Raw genomic sequence first — 20,808 nt, forward strand, 5'->3', positions numbered from 1 at the left:
ACGTGTGCTCTTCCGATCCAGTAGATATCTATTATATATTTTGTTCTGTATGGGAGGGACTAACTTTTGACTGGGACTTGCTCGATAAAACCACCTTAAATGAAAAATAGATGATCGGCTTTGGGGAATGTTTCTAAATAGCCCCTGAGATCACCGTCAAACCCGAATCCCCCGCGATTCGAGATTTAGTTCCGGTTTTTTGAACTCGATTCTCTAGTCATGACGAAAAGAGAATTTCGAGAAAATCTCTCCTCTAATCAGCCACGGCATAGTGAAAAAGACAGGATTCCCTCTTAGCTTGAGAGAAGAAAGAAGAAATGATGAAAAGGAAAGAAGTAGCTCTGACTAGCTATTATTATAGAGACCCGATGGAATGCAGAACGGTCTTGGGCAGGTCATCAGTCGCGTGACCTAATTGTAGTAAAAGAAGTTTCTTTGAAGATGAACGCTAAGCACGCACGCATATAATACGCGTTTCTTTCGATTCTCCGAGAGCTCCGAGATCCGGGAATGGCGCGGAGTATTGCGGCGGGTACTCGTGTATAATTATAAAATTACGTGTTCCCGACTATGGGCGCGTGGAAGTAAGATTTTTCGGAACTGGTTACAGCGACACGGCGCGCGCGCGCGCGCCTCCGGCCTTCTCTCATCGACGGTGAAAGTTTCGCATGGCGTGAAAGTGTGCCTTTCTTCTTCCGTTCACTGATTCATGTCGTCCCGATATATTGAGGAGAGGCAACACACGGGGACAATTTTATTCGTCCCTCGCAACATCAGACTCTGAGATAGGAACGGTAAAAGGATTTTCTCGGGATTTCCGACCGGAGAAACGGCCCGGTCCGTAAACATGGCGGTGGTGCGACGGGAGAGGGGGAGACATCCCCTAAATACCGAACGTATATTGAGTTTTTTAATTTATCATTCCGCCGACGAATGAAATCGATATTGATGAAGTTTCATAACATTTGTTTTCACTCGCTTTACCGGCGATTATATAGAGATTGAGAAAGAGCAGAATCGAGTTCTCGACCAAATTCTAGGATTTTTTCCATCGCTCCACCGTAATTTGACCTGCGAACTGTGCGCGAAAGACAAAAGAAGAAAAAAAAGATGCGACGGCTTGCATTTCTGCAACAAGGTAAAAATCTTTGAGCAACTTATTATATTGCATGCGGGATCGACGTCCTTTTATCCTCAGCTGCAAACGTTACAAGGACGCTCCGATTACGTGCACCAGAATTGTTTATCTCGCGGCATGCGGGCCGAAGTTGCATCGCGTCGCCACAATTAACCGATTATACCGTATCACAGTAAAAAAAACATATATTTGTGTTAAAATCGGTTTTTGTTCAAATATTCTGTGTTTTTTTGAATTTTTGACATATCACGAGTGTATTAATGTAATGCAATTGTGTTATTTAAATATTTTTATTAAATTAAACATTATATTCAACATTTCTTATTATTAAAATAACATAATTTATATGAGTGAACAAATAAAAAAATAATTTATAGTTTAAAAAAATTTGTGTTAAAATGGAAATTTTAAGATAAATGAATAAAATATATACGTATTAGTCTGTATATTATAACTGTTAATTTTACTAAGGAAACAGGCCACAATTTATTTTCAATTTATGCCAAAGTGTTACATTTTTTGTGTTAATTTTTTACATATTATTTGTGTTACTTTCTAACATATTCATTTTGTATTAGATAAAAATTTGGACGGACACATCACATGAAATGTGTTAGGTTTAATATATGTACATCTTTCAAACAGCTGTAGTTACATGTCGAGATTGTATCATTGTAATTAAACTGCAATTGCGTCTTTTATCATCGATCCTAGAATTATTTCTCAATTTCTTATAGCCACTGACAGACGCTATACCGCCAAGTACAATTTTGTAAGTAATTTTGACGCATGAAATATCTGGACACAATGCGTGCACTTCGAGCGCGTCTTTTCAAGCGACTTCACATGTCATCATCGATGCGTCGCGGCGCATCGCGCGATGCTGATTTGCATCCTCGTGTCGGCTGGCTTTTCGCCGTTTCACCGGCTATATTCCGCCGATCGACCGGTAGTGAAAATGTGAAAACACGAAAAGCAAAAAAGCACGAGCTACATCCGGCAAACTCGAACGTACGCACCGCAAATACATTCGCGTTTAGGAGTCAAGAGTCAAAGACTTCGAGTTTATCTCGAAAGATACGTCAAGACGCTTCCACGCAATTATTTTTTAAATTAATCTTCTTCTGTTATCAGCTGATTCGAGTAATCAATAATGGCGCACAAGAGGCTCTTGACAAAACAAACTTTGGATAAATTGACAAAATACATATATGTAATATTACATATATTATTACAAATATATTTTATTATATATAATATATATATAATATACTATATATATGATAATTATATACATATTATATATTAATTGTTAGTGAGAGTTTGTAAAAAACGCGTATTGATAATAAAATATAAAATTGATTAATATTAATTTTATCATGTAAAGAGATCATTTCATTCTTAAGAGTGTTTTGAAAAATGTAACAGTAACGCTTATAAATCTTATAATATACAAATTACTATTAGGTCGATTAAATTATCTGCCCGATGGCCAAAAATATATTTACCCATTCTATGTATCGTATACACACATTTTATTATTTTTTTTTTAAGGAAATAAAATCGTGTTGTATAAGTATGACATCTACTAAAAAATTAGTCAAATCAATTTACATAAATATCTATAATTATGTATAAAATATATCCATATCTATTTTTTCTCTTGCATAATCTGTATTCGTATATATAAGAAAAATAAGAAATAGAATTGACAAATAATTAGAAGAACAATTTTCGCCATTTTTTTTTCGCGTAAAGGAAAGCTTCAGAGAATGATAAAAAACTTCATATATAATCATTCATGTAAAAATGTATTATTTATATATAAAATTATATACATAATTATATAGAATATTGTATAATCTAATCATAATTTTTGTTTCGTTAAAAGAAAAATAATGCAAAAATTATTTTTTAAATTAATGTTTAATTATTTTTATTTTTTCAATTTATTGATAAAGATTGTATGAGAGAAAAAAACATTGCTCAACGACAGCTAAAAAATTATCATTTTTAATTGCTTACAGAAAATGAATTATAAATAAAGAAAATAGAAAGAACATACTTGTATTCCTATATATAACCAGTTATTACATTAAAATTGCATTTCAAAATTAATATTACAAAATTTTAATAATTTAAAACATTGAAACTCATTTTCTTGAAATAAAATAACTTTATTTTTTAAGTCATGTCAGAAACGATAGTTTTGTAACAAACGGACGATGTATATGGACATGTTTTATATTTATAATTATATATTTTTTTACATGAAAAATTTTTTATTGTACGGAGTCAATCATATTTTCAAATTAATTCCGCAAGTAGATTAACGAAATTTTGTCAAAAGCTATAATTAGTTATAAAAAGATGTCTCTTAAAAAAATTTTAATTATTATCAGTATTAAAAATTAGTTAGTGATTTATTCTAAATAATAAAAGCATTAACAACAGTGCTTTTAATACTCAACAGTGATAAGTAATTAATCACTAATCAATTTAATACTTATAATATTAGATTTTTTTGAAGGATATACCTATATAAAACTAGAAAAATTGGATAAATTCAGCATGGAAATGATCATCCTGACCATTTCCGCTGCGAAAAAATCGTCTTCGATTTAGCCGAGAAAGCCAAGAGTCTTGTGAATTGTCTAAATTAATTCATATAGCATTCCATATATTTATTAAATTTCTCTAAAACTTATACAAAATGCTAAAAAAAATTGAATAAATGCAGTACGAACAATCCTCTTGACGATCATTTCCGTTGCCGAAAAAAATCGTCTTCAATTTGGAAAGGGGTCTCGTGAGTCGTCTAAATTAATTCATAGTATTTCATATGTGAAGTCATAAAGGCATTACTCCGCTACTTTCAGGACACATCTCGGCCAAGTGATTTCATGACGAGGAAAGGCGCGGCTCTTTTCGAAGAATCTTTTTGTGTCGTACAGCATTTATGATACATATTTATGTGTGTTTTACGGTGAATATAGAATATATGTTTAGACCCACGTACAGTAACCCAGATATGCTGCATGTCGCGGTGTATAACGTACGCTGTACAAACTCTGCGATTTTATTTTGCGACATCACGTGGCGTAAGAAGGAAAAAAAGGAGAACAGCGAAGAGAACACGTTCGGATGTATGCCGGCGTTTAAATCCCCGAGTGATGAACTCGCTGTGTTTGCGACGTGACGATTTTACGATCAGGCAATCCGCTCTTCCTCCTCCACAAAATAATACAGAAATTTTTCATTTTAAAAACGTTATTTTATAAGACATACAAAGATATTGCACGTACGCAAAAAAACCAGTTAAACCATATAATTATTCTATTTTGATAATTTTATAAGATGTATATATTATTTATCTTAGACTCAATTCAATTAATTTCAATTAAAGATCTATTTAAAAAAAAAACTACATGGAAAGAACAACTTTGCTAAAAATCTAAAATTTAACCGGATACAGATTGAAAATAATTTTGAATGTTGTGAACCATAAAAATAATTATGTTCGAAATTTAATTTTAAGTATAGCTGCGAAAAATTTTGATATTTTGGCAACCAAAGTTTGAGTTTCCAACATAATTATTTTGATAACTCAACATAACTATTTTCAAATCTGTAGCCAACTAAATTTTAGAATCTTTCAGCAAAATCGTTCTTTTCACGTAAAATTGTTAGAATTAATTATGAAAATATAATATATATATATATATTTTTTTTTGTAAGAAGATTAAGTTCAATTAACGATCGCCTAGATTTGGAATCAATTAAAATTTACAGCAACATAAAACAATGCGGCTTTCATGCGACCGTGGCTGGGTGTAATTCGTTGTGTTTTCATGAATCTGTGTCGCGGACTAATAAGACGGGAAATCATGCGAGGATCGCGCTACCATTAGACCGAGATCGGTCGTGTCGATGCGACAGATTCCACGGAGAATCTAAATCGCGAATAATGAATAATCCACGGAGCGGGTAAAAGTGGTAATTGTGTTCTGCCAGGTGAGCATCATAACCGTAATTAATTTGCGAGACATTAATGAGAAAACCGCGTGAGCGCGTGCGAGGCTTCGTTCCTTGCCAGTAGGTCACCGGGATCCCGGTATCGTTAGACAATCGGCGACGGCGACGGCAAAACTCTAATCCGAGAAAGTGAGAATCGGCACTGTGCACAAGGCGCGGAGAATTTACGAACGGCGGCCCGTAATTGAGGCCACCTTCGACCCGCGAAACGCGTGCGTCCGCTATATTAAAGCAAATTGAAATGAAACCGTTCGCGATCGGGCCGAGGACGCGGGGAATTTACTGAACGGCGAAGAAAAAAGAAGCTGCAGAAATTCCCGAAAATTTAATTCCAAATAAATATTTTTGAAAAAAAGAATAACTGTAATTACAAATCAATAGTCGGAATTTTAAAGAGCTATTGGTCCCGCAGTCAATAATAAGTATAATTATTTGTACTTAAAAATTTGACGCACAATCATGCATCTCAAACTCGTACTGGCTATTAATTTATAATTACAGTTACAAGCCAAAAAAATAAATTGGTTTGAATTGTATCATTTGAACGAAAGTAGCATCTCTCTTCGTCGCGTAATTTTCGTCTTTTGTATTTGGATCTCTCTCATGTCAAACATTAGTACGTCTCGCGGTACTTTATTTTTACATTTTGCATTAGTGCAAAACTTCGTGTATCGCATTCTTCGCGAATTTATTTAGTCTTTTTTTTGCCGGGCCGGAGAGCAATGGAAAAAACTTAGAAAGCGATCTCTTGGAAGATGCGCGTCACCAAGGAGATATGCAAATAGATCGCTTTCTTACCGTCGATGCACCGAGATTCACTCTGTTTTCACTTTTGAAATCTTCGTGAAATCTAATACTGCACCTACAGCAATCTACACTCGGATGTATCAATAATAATCCGGCCGTCACTGTTGCGTGACGCTCTATCTCGCCAATTCGTCCGAGCGGAACCGGATGGATGGCAGATCCCGCCTTCGTGACGGATCCATCGGCGTGTCGTCGGCACCCCGCGTTAGCGTTCGCTTCAGTTCGCATTCATTTACACTCTCGTGCGAGGGAAAAATTTCCTCGGGGAGAGATCGCAAATTTAGGAAGAATCTCTTCACTTACTCAGGACCGCTGACGAAGACATCTCCGTTCTAAGGGAAGTGGGAAAGGTTTATCCCGCGGATGGCATCCCTCGGCGGTAACGTGTTCGTCACAACGTCGCGGACGGCATTCGCGACACCCGGGGCACGAGAGACGCGGCGCCGAACTATTTTAGCTAAGAATTGTCGCGCGAGAGCGCCGGCGAGTTATGCATGGTGCGTCGAGAGCGGCAAGAGAAACAGAGAGAAAGAGAGAGAACGAGAGTGACAATTGTGGCGGGGAGAAGGCACGACACCGGTAGTAAAAAAAAAAAAGGAGAGAGAAGAGAAAGAAGAGATTGGCAAAAGAAGGAAGTGTGCAATCGCGGCTGCACGGGACAGACGGATGGACGGACGGACGGGCCCCGACGACGACTGTCCGTGAAAAGACCTCGACACACTTTACTCTCGACGGAGAATCGCGACCGACCGATCAGGCTTCGCTCGCGCGCTCACTCTCTCCCGTTCTTCCTCCTTCTTTCTCCGGAGGCGCCGCCGAGTCCCTGGTTCTCTTCAAGGGAAAGTGGTGCTCCTTCTACCGCCTTCCACCGCCGTCGCCGATACTCCGCCTTTCGATGACGATTCGTCACGAAACGACGATGCGCAGGAATGTCCCCTGGGTCCATCCGGCGCGCGAGTCCGTCTTCTTTTGGAAATTTCGCGTGTCGTCCGGGATCGCGATCGTTTCGTTTCACGAGAAATGCGAGAATACATCTTCGTTTCCGAATCGCATCCTCGTTTGGAGACGCTGGAGAAAGGAAGTGAGATCCAAGCGCAGAAAGCCAGAGTACTTAGTGTTGCCTAAATTTATTTATACGTTGCTGCTTTGCGACCGCGTCGCAAGTCCGTTACATCGAGTTCCTGCGTTTCGCTGTTATAAAGTAGGCGGCAGCTATATCGCATTACTCAATACATACAATTTTTCTTTCACGATCCCGCAATCCAGTATACAAATTTCGGTCAAATTCCGATGGAGAGAAAGAGATAGAGAGAGAAAGAGAGAATGCTTCTCTTCGACGAATACAAGAAATTTATGCGATGCAACATCCTTTATCATAATTACTTGTTCGCTATTATATGCTATTAAAACAAACTCGTTAAAATAAACAGGTGCACTTATAGCCTCTACGTCCCTCTCGATTAAAGTCAATCCGCGTCTCGGATGACGACAAGAGTCAATCCATGAGCCGATCGACGTCTGCAAAGCAAATGAATGGCGCGCAATTTACAAACCGATAGGAAAATAAGTCGCATTTCACCACGCAGGGACATCTCAGTGGAATCTATTAACACATGTACAAAAATGTCCGTTATATAGATATATATGAATACGTTAGAAATGTGTCGCACGGTATGAATGGGCACACATGTAAGAGAAAACGACAAGGAGCGCGTATAATTGCAAATTATGACGAGTGTGTGCTCTCCTTGGGTATCAATTATGCACAATACGAGCTTTATATAAAAATTGACATTTTGTTCGACCGCAGTAAAACGTGACGTCGATAAAATGTAGTGTGTACATGATTTCTTTTTGATCGATCAATCTAGGTGCGGAAACGGAAAAACATTTCTGATGAATTTTTGGAATTCCTATATACTTTCAAGACCGGACATGCTGCAATTCGCGCAATTAATTAACGTGCAATTCGTCGCGCGGTTTTTATCCGCGCGCGTTAAACTACTCTGGTAGCCTGGTAAGGTAGTCGCTAAGAAGTACGGAGAATCATCCCCATCCCCGCGAGTGAATTCTGGTATTACTTGAACGAATGTTCGTGACCGCGAAAAGTCGCGCAGTCCGATAATCAGTATTTTCTCATCGGCATCGATGATTTGTACGCCTCGAACCGCTCGTACGACGGCGCCGTCCCAGGCGCGGTCAGTCCCATCGACTGCATCGGCCCGCTCTGATATGTCGGCGGGATCGGATGCCGCAGCGTGTTTCCCATGCTGCTCGAGTTGCTCCACCTGCGAAATAAGCGCAGTCTTATGTTATTTGGTCATTGGATAAGAGATTTTAATTAGGGCTTCTAAATATTTGGATATCCAAATATCCGGAGATCGGTTTGGATTCGAAAACTCAAAACCGAATTATTCTGATTATTCGGATATCCGAATTATTTGGATCTGGATCTAAGTTCAGATTCGAATCTGAATTCGTCGTCTTACACACGCTTCCAACAGTTATACAATATTAGGTACAACGTCAATAAAATATAAATAAAATAGAAATAAGATAAATAAAGTGGACCTAACTCGAATTCAAAATCTGAAATCCAGATCTGACACTTCTATTATTCGGGTTCTTCGAAAATTCGAGTATCCAGATAACCCGAATTTGAGGCATCACATTTATTCGTAATCCGGATAAACGGATATCCGGATAGCGTCAAATTCGAACAAATCTTGAAGCCCTAATTTAAATGTCTCGTCGTGCGACCTTATCGCACGAATCGTAGTGTCGTAGAACAAAGTGATAAAAAAATCACACGCGCTGAAAGGTTATGCATGTGTGAATCAACTAGCTTACCTGTTAACGCTATCGGACGATCTGGAGCTCCAGCTGGAAGGCTCGTTGCGGGGATCGCGAGATCCGCTGCTCGTCACGGAGTTAAAGGATTTTGAGGATGTAGCTCCCGAATGCCAACCACTGGGCGTACGATTGCTTTCCACATAACGACTTTCACCTGCATACAACAATAGCACGCAAGAATGAATAAAGACGGTAGTTTTATTAATTTACTATAATTGCAACATATGTCTTTCTCTCTTTCTTTCTCTCTTTGTGCTTTGTAAGGGTACATATAAAAGGATTAAAATGTTCGCCAGCAAGAATAAAAATTAGTTACACAATCTTATTCAAATATAATTCAGAATTTTATTACATTAAACTCTGCATTCGTATTACTTGGTATGCTTTATAATAAAAAGTATATTAATACTTTCGCCGATATGATAGGCACAATTGGCGCGTGTTCGCATCAAATATCGCGCACTCGTTAGACAAATCAGAGAAATTTTTGTACATTACTGCTTTCATATCCCGTTTATTGAATCAATAGCAGGTTCAACTAACTACAATGAAAACTCAACAAAAATCATATAAACTTTTATTATGAAGCATACACATATTTATAAAAGAGAATACAGACTGGATTTGAAATAAGATAACAAATTTCGTTACAAGATCTTGATTTGAATGTATAAAGGGGTGGTAATATATATCAAAAATTAAAAAAACTTGGATCATTGCTTAAGGCTCCTGCCTAATTACCGCGGCCATATTAGACTCGTGATAAGCGAGAAATAGCGAGAAATGACACATAAAAGTTTGTTGCGTGCCATTTTTAAATAAAGAGAATTTGGATAAAATTAGTAAATAGGATCGCTTTAGAAAACTTGTAAAAATTGATGGAAACTATCCTTTTTTTCCCTGAAAGTTAGTAAAAGGCACGTAAAGTGAAGCTTATTCAGGCAAGAAAACTCACGATTTGACAGCTGTTGAAAGGAATAGAAAAGATACTTTTACGTATAAAATTCGATAATAACTATAGTTTCTATCCATTTTTACGACTTTGATAAATACGAGACAAGTCATATTTTCACAATTAAGCATATAATAATGAAATGGCACACAACATAAAATTTCGCCGTCAACTTTTCACAATAGGTCCGTTATTCTCTTCAAATCGTGTATTCCTTCACATTCGACCGTGATTGATAGATTTTTACTGCTTACGATATCGACATACAACTATTTTGTAGAATTATCACGATTTACAACTTATAATACCAAAATATGACGTATTATAGAATGAGCCTAATATGACAAACAAAGCTTCTAATTTTTACTGCGATATAGTGCCGCCATCGTCAACGCGGAGTTCGTGGCTGACTAGGCAGGAGCCTTAATCACTAATACGAACTTTTTTAATCTGAAATTATTAGGATCAAGCATAATTCTATTTTCAATTTCTCTTTGTGTCTATATTCATTTGTCAATATATTTCTTAATAGCAATCAAATAACTTTAATTTTAATTTAAACAAAAATATTTTTCCCAGAATAAATTTCACTTTAACTTCTAATAATAAGCCTTAACATAAATTTATATATCTATATTATTAGAAGCTATATTTAAATATAGCTTCTAATAATAAACTTTAACTATAAATTTATATGAAATTAATAAGCAAACTTAAACATAAAATTATTTTAATCATAAACAGTAAACAATAATTGTTTGTTTAATAGAAAATCTCTTGACAAAAAAGTGCTGGGTTTAAGGTATAAAAAGAAATATTTATATGCATATATCGACAAGTGTCATCGAAAATTAAGCTTTTTAAATAAGCATTTTAAATAACATCTCCATTATATTTGGCTAATTTTTAATTTCGTCTATTTTATAACTTAGTTATAAATAACGATCGCGCGTAACTATATAAGCTATTCCTATATTTGAAAATGTTTGGCACTTTAAAGCATGATCTGTAAGATATATATTCTTCCTATCTTTGAATATTTTCTTTACAGCATATCTGTATCATAAACTATAAAATATTTTTGTATAATATAGATAAAATCCATTTATCAAAATCATCAAAATTGTTTGCGCGAAAGATGTATAAATTCTGAGGAATAAAGATATCTTTCTCTTATATCGTTTACTCAATTTTCCTAACTTTCCTCTCTTTATTAAAAGTGATAAAATTAAACTTTATATTTCTTAAACTTCAAAGATTTCGTTAAGTTTTCAAACTTATTTTGAATGCATATTTCACTAGTATAATATTTGTGAATATTAAGATATGTAATTTAACAGCGCTATCTAATTTTACATTATTCATTGTATAACGTCTAAGAATTTCAAATTAACAATACTGTACGAAACGAAAAAAATAAATTTACGTGTGTGATAGCAGGTCGTGTGTATACACTCTTCTCTGTCAGAAATGTTTCAAGGTTTCATGGAAGATGTTTTGGCTACTGTATTGCATCCTTACTTAAACTTATTCTTATATCCTGTGTACAAAATTAAAGAACAACCATCTAAAAATGGCTCAGTGTGATATCAGTGTTATAAGAGTGAAAAAAAGTGGAATAAAAACTCGCGATTGTCGTATGTACTAAAGCCATCTCTCATACATACATGGTGCATCATACTTACGTGGCGTACTAGATGTCGGAGGTTTGAAACTATCGCTGTATCGCGTGTGAGTGTCTCTCGAGCTACGATGCGTCTCGGGATCGGAACGTCGTACTTCGCGCTCGCGAGTGTAGGATGTGGTATTCGGACGTTCGTATCTATGTAAATCCAAACAAAAAATTTAATTAAAATTTCAACGAAATACAAAATAGCACTCTACCATTTTACGACACTTAAGAGTACACGTACCTCTCCTTGACTTGTCGAGGATCCAGGGACGAGGATGTGGTGGATAGACTTTCTCGTCGTACGATAACTTCTCTTCCCCGGGAAACATCGGAAAAGCTGTCCGGTCGACTATTCCTCGAAGAGAAATCGCTACTTCTCTTGAATTCCTTTTTCAACCCCAACTCTTGAGTAGATCTGAAATAAATTTCACTGCGTTAATGCAACTATTATATTGTCCAGAAATCTCGTGTGAAATTTTGAATCGCCAATAGCGATAGCACATATCGCAAAGAACGGTATTTTAACCTTCGGTTGTCATATCTTTTTTTTCAATCAAGTTTATCATTTGGGTTATCTATTTGTCAAACTAAATTTTAAAAGGCTGCCGTTTAAAAACTAACAGTTTAATTAGATCGCAAAATCTTAAATAGAGTTCGAACATTGTAGAATGTATTCTGATTGTATAGAATTTAAAATTAAAGTGGCATCATATTGAACAAAAATTCTTAAAAGAAAGTTTTAAAAAAACCCATTACCCAAAATAAAAAGTTGAAGTTTGATCATTTTGTCAAGTGTGACAACCGAAGGTTAATAATTTTAATAAAAAAAAAAAATTGTTCGAAAGTTTACCTGCTAGATTCGTATCGAGACGGCGGCGAGGGATCCAATCGTCTATCCGACACTCGCTCCAGCATCTCGTTTCGCCTGTCGACAATTCTGTCCGGGCTGTGTCTGCGACTGTGTTCCGTGGCTATTCGCTTTCTGTCAGACTCCACGTACAAATCTCGCGGATCTCTCCTGTCGGAGGACGATCTCTTTATAGACGGCGGCGGTGGCGCGCGTCGGCTCTCCTCCAAGCGCATCTGCTGTCTCTTCAATTCCAATCTCTCGCGCTCGAGCTTTTCCCTCTCAAGCTTCTGCCGCTCACGCTCGAGTCGCAGTAATTCGGCCTTTTCCTGCTCGATCCGTTCCCTCTCTCGTCTCAACTTCTCGCGTTCTCTCTCCAAGTGCGCAGCCTCCTCGCGGTGTCTGCGCTCTATCTCTCGTTGACGTTCCATGTCCTCCCTTCTTCTTCGTTGCTCCTCCCTCAGCATCCGCTCCCTTTCGCGCAATCTTTGCCGCTCACGTTCTTCCTGAAAATTCAAGATGTTGCTTATTCTTTTACATGCATTCGTTCTCAATACCGACGGTTTTATCCAGTATCAAAGTAGATATTTACTCTGATTTTAGCAAATGTGAGAACATCATCACGCTTCCGTCGTTCGCGGCTCCGCGAACGACTGTGAGACCGGTGATCCTTGTCCCAAGTACGAATCCGTTTTTCCTCTCGCCTTCCTCTCTCGCTTTCCGGTTTCTTGCTAGTAGATTTTATCGATCGAGAATCGGACTCTTTAGATGGATCTTCCTTCTTGTCTTGCATTTCGATTTTCTTCAGTTCGGCACTCTCATTTTTGTCATCAGATTTTTTTGCTAAACAAATATAATAATCGATTAATGCATACAGTAAAACTGTTATTATTATTATTATTAATATTATCAGAAGTTAAAAAAAAATAATTTTTCTCTATTATCGTAAAGAAATAACACTTACTGGCATCTGATACTTTCTCTTCAGATTCCTTCTTTATTTCCTTTTCCTTTCTTTCGTTTATATCATGATCCTTCGGCTTTTCTTTCTCCTCTTTTTTCTCCGATTTACCATTAACTGTATCACGTTTACGTACGTGACTTTGTTGCGTATCACCTTTCGCCTGTGGGAAAATTTATAAATATGGTTAAATGTTTTTTTTCTTTTTGTATAAGAATGTCAAAGACTTTATTTTGACGTAATATCAAAAGATATCATAATTTACCTTCTCGACGGAAATGACGCGTCCGTGAAGCTCGGTTCTGTGCAGATGCTGTATACATTTCGCAGCATCTTCGCTCGAAGACATGGTGACGTAACCGTAACATCTTGCTCCAGGTGTTTTCGCATTTGTCACCACTTTTGCGCCTATGACCTTACCGTACTTCGAGAAGATCTGCTTCAAATCGGTCGCACGAGTACTGGACGACAGGCCAGACACCCATAGATTGCGACTGCTTGCATTGGTGAGACTGATCTGAGATGTCTTTTTATCTGCGAGGAATATATGCGCATATATTACACAATAAACGTAGGATTCTATAAAATCTGCAATCCCCATTTCTTTTTATTAAAAAAAAGCACTGCATTCTGTTAAACAAAAATCGCTTACCTTTCTCTTCTCTTTTTTGACCCTTATTGCCAGACTCCACACTGAAAGGGATAATATTGTCATTATGTCAGAAACTTAAACATCTCTCACAATAATTCCAATTACAAATTAGGATTATAAATGTGCTTAAATAAGTATCTCTGTAACTATGTTAAGGACATAAATTTGGCTAGCAACTTATTTTTAGATGCTACGACCTAAATATTTTCTTTTTTGGGGGAGGGGGGAGGGAGAGGATAAGATTTCACTCGAACACCATCTCGAATATTATCAGTTCTATTCAGATTATTGGTCTGTATTCACTGTGTTCTCCGTTCATCCACTTTTGTCACTCATACATAGGCAAAGCGCGTCCATGTGGCAAACAGCTTTAAGTATCCACGAAAGGGTCATCTGCTGCATAGTTCTTCTGACAGGATACCTCTTGCCATAATCGGGAGTTTTTTAACGCTTTTTCTCTCGTTTTTTTTTTTAAGGTAGTAGCATCTTCAGTAAGCAATAGGATTGCTTCTTGATAATACGAGGACTAGCACACGCTTTGTCGAATATAATTTACCATAAGAATACTAATGTCCTTTGTATAGCGACGCACGATGAAACCGCTGCCCCATTCAATAAAACGAATAAATGCCCTCGTCGTGTAGGGAACACAGCACACAGAGCTCGTCAGAAGTTTCGTTTTTTTTTCTTGGTACAGAATACACGTGTGATCGCTTTTATTGAATATGCGGAGGAAAATGCAAGCGACATTCGAGAGAGACTAGTTTAAGTTTGCTAGCCAAGTTCTTGATTTCTTAACATACTTTCCAGAGTTAAGAATTACAGCCTAGTGAGTGAGGGCACAAGACTGGAAGATTTAACTTCCCGAGATTCGATTTAAAAAAAAAAAGGGAATTAAACATAATCTTGCATGTGTGACGTGAGTGTGATCTCATCTTGGAAATCCATTGTCCTGACGGTACAGAGAGAGATATAGAGAGAGAGAGAGATATCATCCCGATGATACGGTTTATGCAGCAGCAGAACATCCCTAGCAGAGTCGTGAGCGAGACATATTTCCAGTTTGCCGTACCACAGTACTGCGAACCGTTTTTTTTTTTAGCTCTATGAGAGAGACCAACCTCTTGCTTCCTCCATCACCACCCTCCTGCTTGATCTTCGTCCCGTTCGCGCCGGACGTCGTCCCTTCCTTGCCGCCGGTGCCAGGTTCCGCTCTACCGCTGCCTTTCGAGTCTCCCTTCTTGCTGTTCTCTTCCACTTTCTTCTTCTCTCCACCATCTGCGGGGACAATCAAGGTAGCATAGTCACTTTCTGCGAAGCTCAGACTCTTCTCCCTCCCTCCTAACATCTCCTGCTCTTTTAGTGGCTTGTTGACTTCCAGTCAGGAATTTCGGCCAAGTCACTAAGAAATTCACACGGCAAGTAACTTGTGGCCTGCACGATATTTACGAGCGCCACCGATCTTCGATCCGGCATCGGTTCGATCCAAGGAACCTAAAGCTTTCTCGTCGGGTTCTACGTCGGGTTTTATGCGCGCAAAGCTACCTTTGCATTTTCTTTTCACAAAACTTTTAAATTGAAAATCAAATTGCAAAAAAAAAAGAAGAAAAGATAACGATAAATGGATCGTTTATCATTTTTGTAAATTCGTATTGCTGAAAATAATTGCGACAGATTACTTATTCTCGCGCGTGCGGAAAACGTGCCCGAATTTATACGCGCGATACACGGATTCGTCGAAGTGGCACGAATGATTTCGAAGGTGTACTGGGTCAAACCTCATATGTCGTGTGATAATTTATAGTTTGCGGTAAATATTTTGCTGATGTATATACTTGAATTCTTCCTGTATCCATATGATTCGATGATAAGCAAGATCCAACGATGCTCTACGTGTGGTAGGTATAATTAATGTAATTGTATATCAAATTATAGCGTTAACTAACTTAAAAACTACGGGATACGAGTTTTCGAATTCGCTCGAATGAAGCAGCACGGGTATGGTCGGGAGAGATGTACACTGTTTCATCCCGATTGAAAAACCTTATCGATCGCCATGCGTTTATCCCATGATCAGAAAACGCCTTATCTGTCACCGGCTTGCGGCTTCAATGAGTAGTACGCCACGTCTATCGTGGCTGCGCAATATCGCATCCGGAATGTTGAAACAAAGTTCACGACGACAACGACGACGACGACGACGACGACGACGACGATGACGACGGCGACGACGACGACGACGACGACGGGCTTGAAGGGCTGGAACTCATAGGACGAGGATGACATTGGTCGCGGACGATCCCGACGTCGCCCTTGTTCCACGAACGGTTGCATGAATACGGTTCTTGAAGACGCTTGCTCTTGATACTGGCGCTTTCGCTAACTTACTCAGAATGTCGCAGTATGCAAATATCTCACTAGCCTTGATACTTTAAATACTTATGTCTAAATAAAAAAAAAAAAAAGAAAATAATGGTGAATTTACCTTTGTGCCTGTCGTGAGACTCTGTCTGCAATAAAAAAAAAACATGCGTTAGAAACAATTTAAAAAATATATAATTTTTTGATACTATCTTTGGAGTAGGGCTGATTTGCTTCAAAGGCTTCGACATTCGAACTTTGAAGATTCGAAGTTTCAAAGTTAAAAAAATACATTCGTGCAAATGAATTTATTCAGAAAATTTACAAATATTGTAAATAAAAAGAATTAATATATATATATATGCTTAAAAAATATATATAATTATTTCTAAAAAATTTATAAGAAAATATTACAACCCGAACTATTACAAATTAATAATTAAACTTGATACATATGTAAACAAGGAAAAATATACAATGATTAATAAAATAAATTAACCCTAGGTATACAGTTTTTTTTACAATGTCGTAAAAACATTGGGGTCCCGGGGATCCCAGTGTGTATATCTAGGGTTAAGAAAATTAAAAAAATAAAAATAAAAATAAATTTAATCTTAGAAAATTTAAAATCGTGAAATTAATAAAAATTAATTCTTTCATAAAATTTGCACAAATATATTTTTCGAAAGTTGTTCTTTGAAGTTAATTTTAAACTTCGAAGCTTCAAATATTCGAAGTAAGTAAAAAGTAATAGCCCGATTTTGGAGTTAATTATACATAATTTCTCGAAAAATTTCTTTTCTTCCTTGAATCATACCTCCTCAGCTAGGAGATTCTCCTCATCTTCTCCTATAGTCAAATTTATGGAGTCCTCATTGTCAATTCCGTTAGCTTCAACAGTGGCAGACGGCGCATCTGGAGTTTGATTCGAGATAGTCTTCTCTACCTCACTTTTCTTCTCGTTGTTCTGTACACTTTCGCCCGCAGCCTTGATTCCTGGCATCTTGTCTTCCAGTTTTTCCACCTTAATAATAATAGTTTTAATTTCAAGTTCGGGGGGTTCCTAAGTGAAAGGAAAGTAAAATAAATTGTTAATTGTTATGAGAAATAGATTCAACAAGATCTATTCTAATTAATCTAATTAAAAACTAAAATATCCATATATATGTAATACCTCCTTTATTTCTTTCTTGATAGAAATTTCTTTCTCCTCAGATTCTATCTTTATTTCTACCTTACTTTTATCTATATCCTGTCCATCAACATTTTCGTCCTTTATCAAAGTATCAGAGCACTCTGATACTCTGTCAGTAGAATCGTCTTGACTTATAGCTCCTGTGACGATAAAAAAAGTTCAACAAATGATAAAAACCTTTCATCTCAACTCAACATGTTGAAATCCATATAGGACATACAATCCGGGCCAAAAGTTTGTAAACATCGATAAAAATGTAAACATTATAACGCACAACTACAACAGACAACTAATACTGATAAAAACATAGGTAAACATAGACCATTTTGATTTTACGCAATAATTATTGAATATGTAAAATTATTATTGAAAGATTTCATTGTTATATTGAGTAAGTAATCTCAAAAATCTATTCTTTACTAAAAAGTCTATTTTTAAGTAACTAATCGATATTTGCTCCGAAATTTCTTTAATTGGTATTCGCGGTTTTAGCTCAACAAAATTTTAAATTAATATATCTCTGCTTAAAGTTTATGTAATTGAACTTTTTTTTTATTTTAAAGGTCAAAATTCGCAGAATGTCATATAATTTAAAATTATGTAAAGTTGTGAAAAACATCTTAAAAACAAATTTTCATAATGCTATTTGAAAATTTGGTGTAATTAAAAAAAATGTCCAGGTCCACTGGACCCACAAATTCCGATTAGAAAAATAAAATTATAAAAATTTTCCATTTTTGACCTGGAGTATATCTTAATATTCTACTAGAATCTACTTTCGTTAATGATACATAAAAATATATATATACCACCATTTTTTCTTGGAATGATTTTAGACGGCCCACCAGATGGTATGATAAGATACTCCTCAGGATTCTCGCCTTCGTCCAGTATCGCCTAAAATTATTCCATTTTAATAAAGCTAAAGAACTTATAGGAAGAGATATAGATCAGTCAGAACACAAAAAGAATGGGTGATAGGCAAGTCAAATTATTGTAAACCAAAGCTCTCTTCTTGACTTGAAGTGAATTAATTCTATTATTCCATTTTATAAGTTTGCATTTATAATTTCCATTACAAATGCAAGACTCCTCATCGGCATGGAAGGACTTAATTTCATCCAACAAAAAGAATGTCCGATTCAAATAAATGCCATGTCATGTCTGAAAGTTTAACTTATCATTTTCACTTTCCCCAGTTTAGTCAATTGTAGGGCATTTACATAATACTCTTCTTACTCTTTTAATCGGCGCGCTAATACAGTCAAGGAGAAAGCAATCATTTATTTAAAGACGCTGGTAAAATCAAATCATCCATCTCCCTCCTCCCAGTAGTAGCCTGTCGATCGGATTGCGCAACCTTTCGACAAGCTGTTCAGCACCAATTTTTTAAGCGGGCTGTTAGCAACAGGAGGGCATCTTTACTCGAGCTTCGAATGCGCAAATAGAGATTGAATTGAAGATTAGCGTGAACGCGCGCGGCACGCGCGAACGCGGACTCGTTAAATCGACGACATCGATGGCGATAGACTGCCGTTGGAGCATGAATGACAATCCGAGAATTCCGTGATCCGTGCGTGAAAAATCAAAGAGGAAGGAGGAAAGGGGGGGAGGGGAAATGACTGCAGATATCACCTTAGAGAGCCGTTCGAGGAGCGCCGCTTTGTTGCCGGATTTGTCCAGACCGCGACGTTCCAACTCCGTTTTGAGGTCTATAACCCGGAGCTCGGTCAGCTTTTTCCCTTCCACATCGGCCATTGTACTACCCGACCCGCAACGATGATCGCTCGTGAGGCGAGGTGTACGTGCGGCAATCAGCGGGGCAGCGGCGGTGCAGGCTTGAATGTCAACACGTTCCGAGTCTCCGTGCGAGGATCGCGATGAGTAAACGATTTGCAAACTATAGCTCAACTACGAGCAGAGGATTCTGAAAACACGAAGAACAGACACGCTTTCGAGAACTTTTCGATGCACTATCAGTTCACCGTATCAGAAGCGAACGAGAGCGAGAGGCCATTGTATCTACCCATGATGCAAGCATGTATAGTAGAAATACAAGGGTATGCTCTTGGTAAAGCCAGACAACCAATGAGAATTGCAGCTTGTACGTCATCATTACGTGGCAAATTCAAACGCTTAAAAATGAAATTAATGATTATGGTAGCGTCAATACATTAAGAAATAAGCGAAACGATTTCACGAGAATGATAAGTAATAAATATTATTGTGTCATATCAGTTTATATATTCCACACATGTAATTTTTGTAAAACGAACAAATGTATTATGTAAATGAATGAAATTAAGTTAAACAAACTGAAATGAAAGAAATAATGAAATTACAGTACCTAAAAAATTATGAAAGTTTTTGGAAAGGAGAAGAAAACCGTAGTCGTATAAAATTATATGAGAAACTCAGTTTAATTATTTATGAATTTAGACACTTTCTTCTTGTTTTTTTCTAGTTCTATTTTGTAACGATATTTCGCGGTTAATTTCTCGTACTTGGATGTACGTACATATACGTTCGCGTCCTTATCAGACATAAAATTACCTCTGTAAAATTTTAATACAAACTGTATACAATAATTGTTTTTGAAAGAATCATGAAGTAAGAATTTCATACTTCATGGAAAGAACATACAAAATTTAAACAAGCATATGCGCCCGCAATACCAAACGGCTCCAAGGTCCGCCGTCTGGCCGTCTGGCCGTCTGGCAGCCATATTTTAGGCCTGTTCTACAATACGTCGTGTGTCGAGTCGTAAATCGTAAAGCCAGGAGCACAGATTTTTGTATAAAGGTGCCTTTTCATACGCAGCACGCAGCAAAATGTCACGTAATTCAAATTTTTCAAAACCGCTTCCGCCGCATTTGCTGCGCATGAAAAGGAATTTGCAGCAACAATATATTAAAACATTTAACCTCAATATAAATATAAGTATATATAGCGACATAATCGCAAAATCCGTTCCGCAGGTTGACACTGCGGGTCGCTTATACGAGACGAAATAGAAATAAAAGTTTGATAATGTCGTACAATTAAAAATTGTATCAGTGGCATATATAGAGAATATGCAAAAGTCTGTGGGGCTGTCTACAATACGTCGTATGTCAGATCGTAAGCCGTAAATCGTAAGAATTGACCAATCACAGTTGAATGTAAGAAAAATATTCGATTATGATTGGTCAATTCTTAGTTATTATGATATGAGTAGTGACTAACGGCTTAAGGTCCATCTACAATGAGAGTAGTAAATCGTAAGCCGTAAGAAATTGACCAGTCACAATCAAATATGAGAAGAATAATCGACTGTGATTGGTTAATTTCTTACG

General features: G+C 37.0%; 2 protein-coding genes across 3 annotated transcripts in view; both read right to left on the minus strand.

Moving 5' to 3' along the window:
• The window catches only part of LOC105456621 (proclotting enzyme), a 19,547-nt gene extending 12,822 nt beyond the window's left edge, over positions 1-6,725 (minus strand). Inside the window, exon 1 of the mRNA XM_011700813.1 lies at positions 6,284-6,725. Coding sequence (XP_011699115.1) covers positions 6,284-6,305 — 22 coding nt within the window. The 5' untranslated portion in view covers positions 6,306-6,725. The remainder of the gene's footprint in view (positions 1-6,283) is intronic.
• Positions 6,726-7,091: 366 nt separating this feature from the next.
• LOC105456622 (SAFB-like transcription modulator) lies at positions 7,092-19,737 on the minus strand. Of its 2 annotated transcripts, none has more exons than XM_011700815.1 (15): positions 19,109-19,737; positions 18,283-18,370; positions 17,453-17,613; positions 17,096-17,302; positions 16,403-16,427; positions 15,039-15,195; positions 13,918-13,958; positions 13,531-13,799; positions 13,269-13,428; positions 12,897-13,147; positions 12,308-12,810; positions 11,699-11,872; positions 11,471-11,607; positions 8,831-8,987; positions 7,092-8,268 (listed from the first exon to the last, which is right to left on the minus strand). In XM_011700815.1, the coding sequence occupies exons 1-15, from the start codon at positions 19,229-19,231 to the stop codon at positions 8,106-8,108; spliced, it is 2,616 nt and encodes an 871-aa protein (XP_011699117.1). In that variant the 5' UTR covers positions 19,232-19,737; the 3' UTR covers positions 7,092-8,105. The 2 variants fall into 2 exon arrangements, with proteins under 2 accessions (XP_011699117.1, XP_011699116.1); XM_011700814.1 differs by having other exon boundaries at positions 17,096-17,341; positions 19,109-19,736.
• Positions 19,738-20,808: the final 1,071 nt, after the last annotated feature.

The sequence above is a fragment of the Wasmannia auropunctata genome, unplaced genomic scaffold (genome assembly GCF_000956235.1).
Source record: "Wasmannia auropunctata unplaced genomic scaffold, wasmannia.A_1.0 LD335628.1, whole genome shotgun sequence".
NCBI classification, from domain to species: Eukaryota; Metazoa; Arthropoda; class Insecta; order Hymenoptera; family Formicidae; genus Wasmannia; species Wasmannia auropunctata.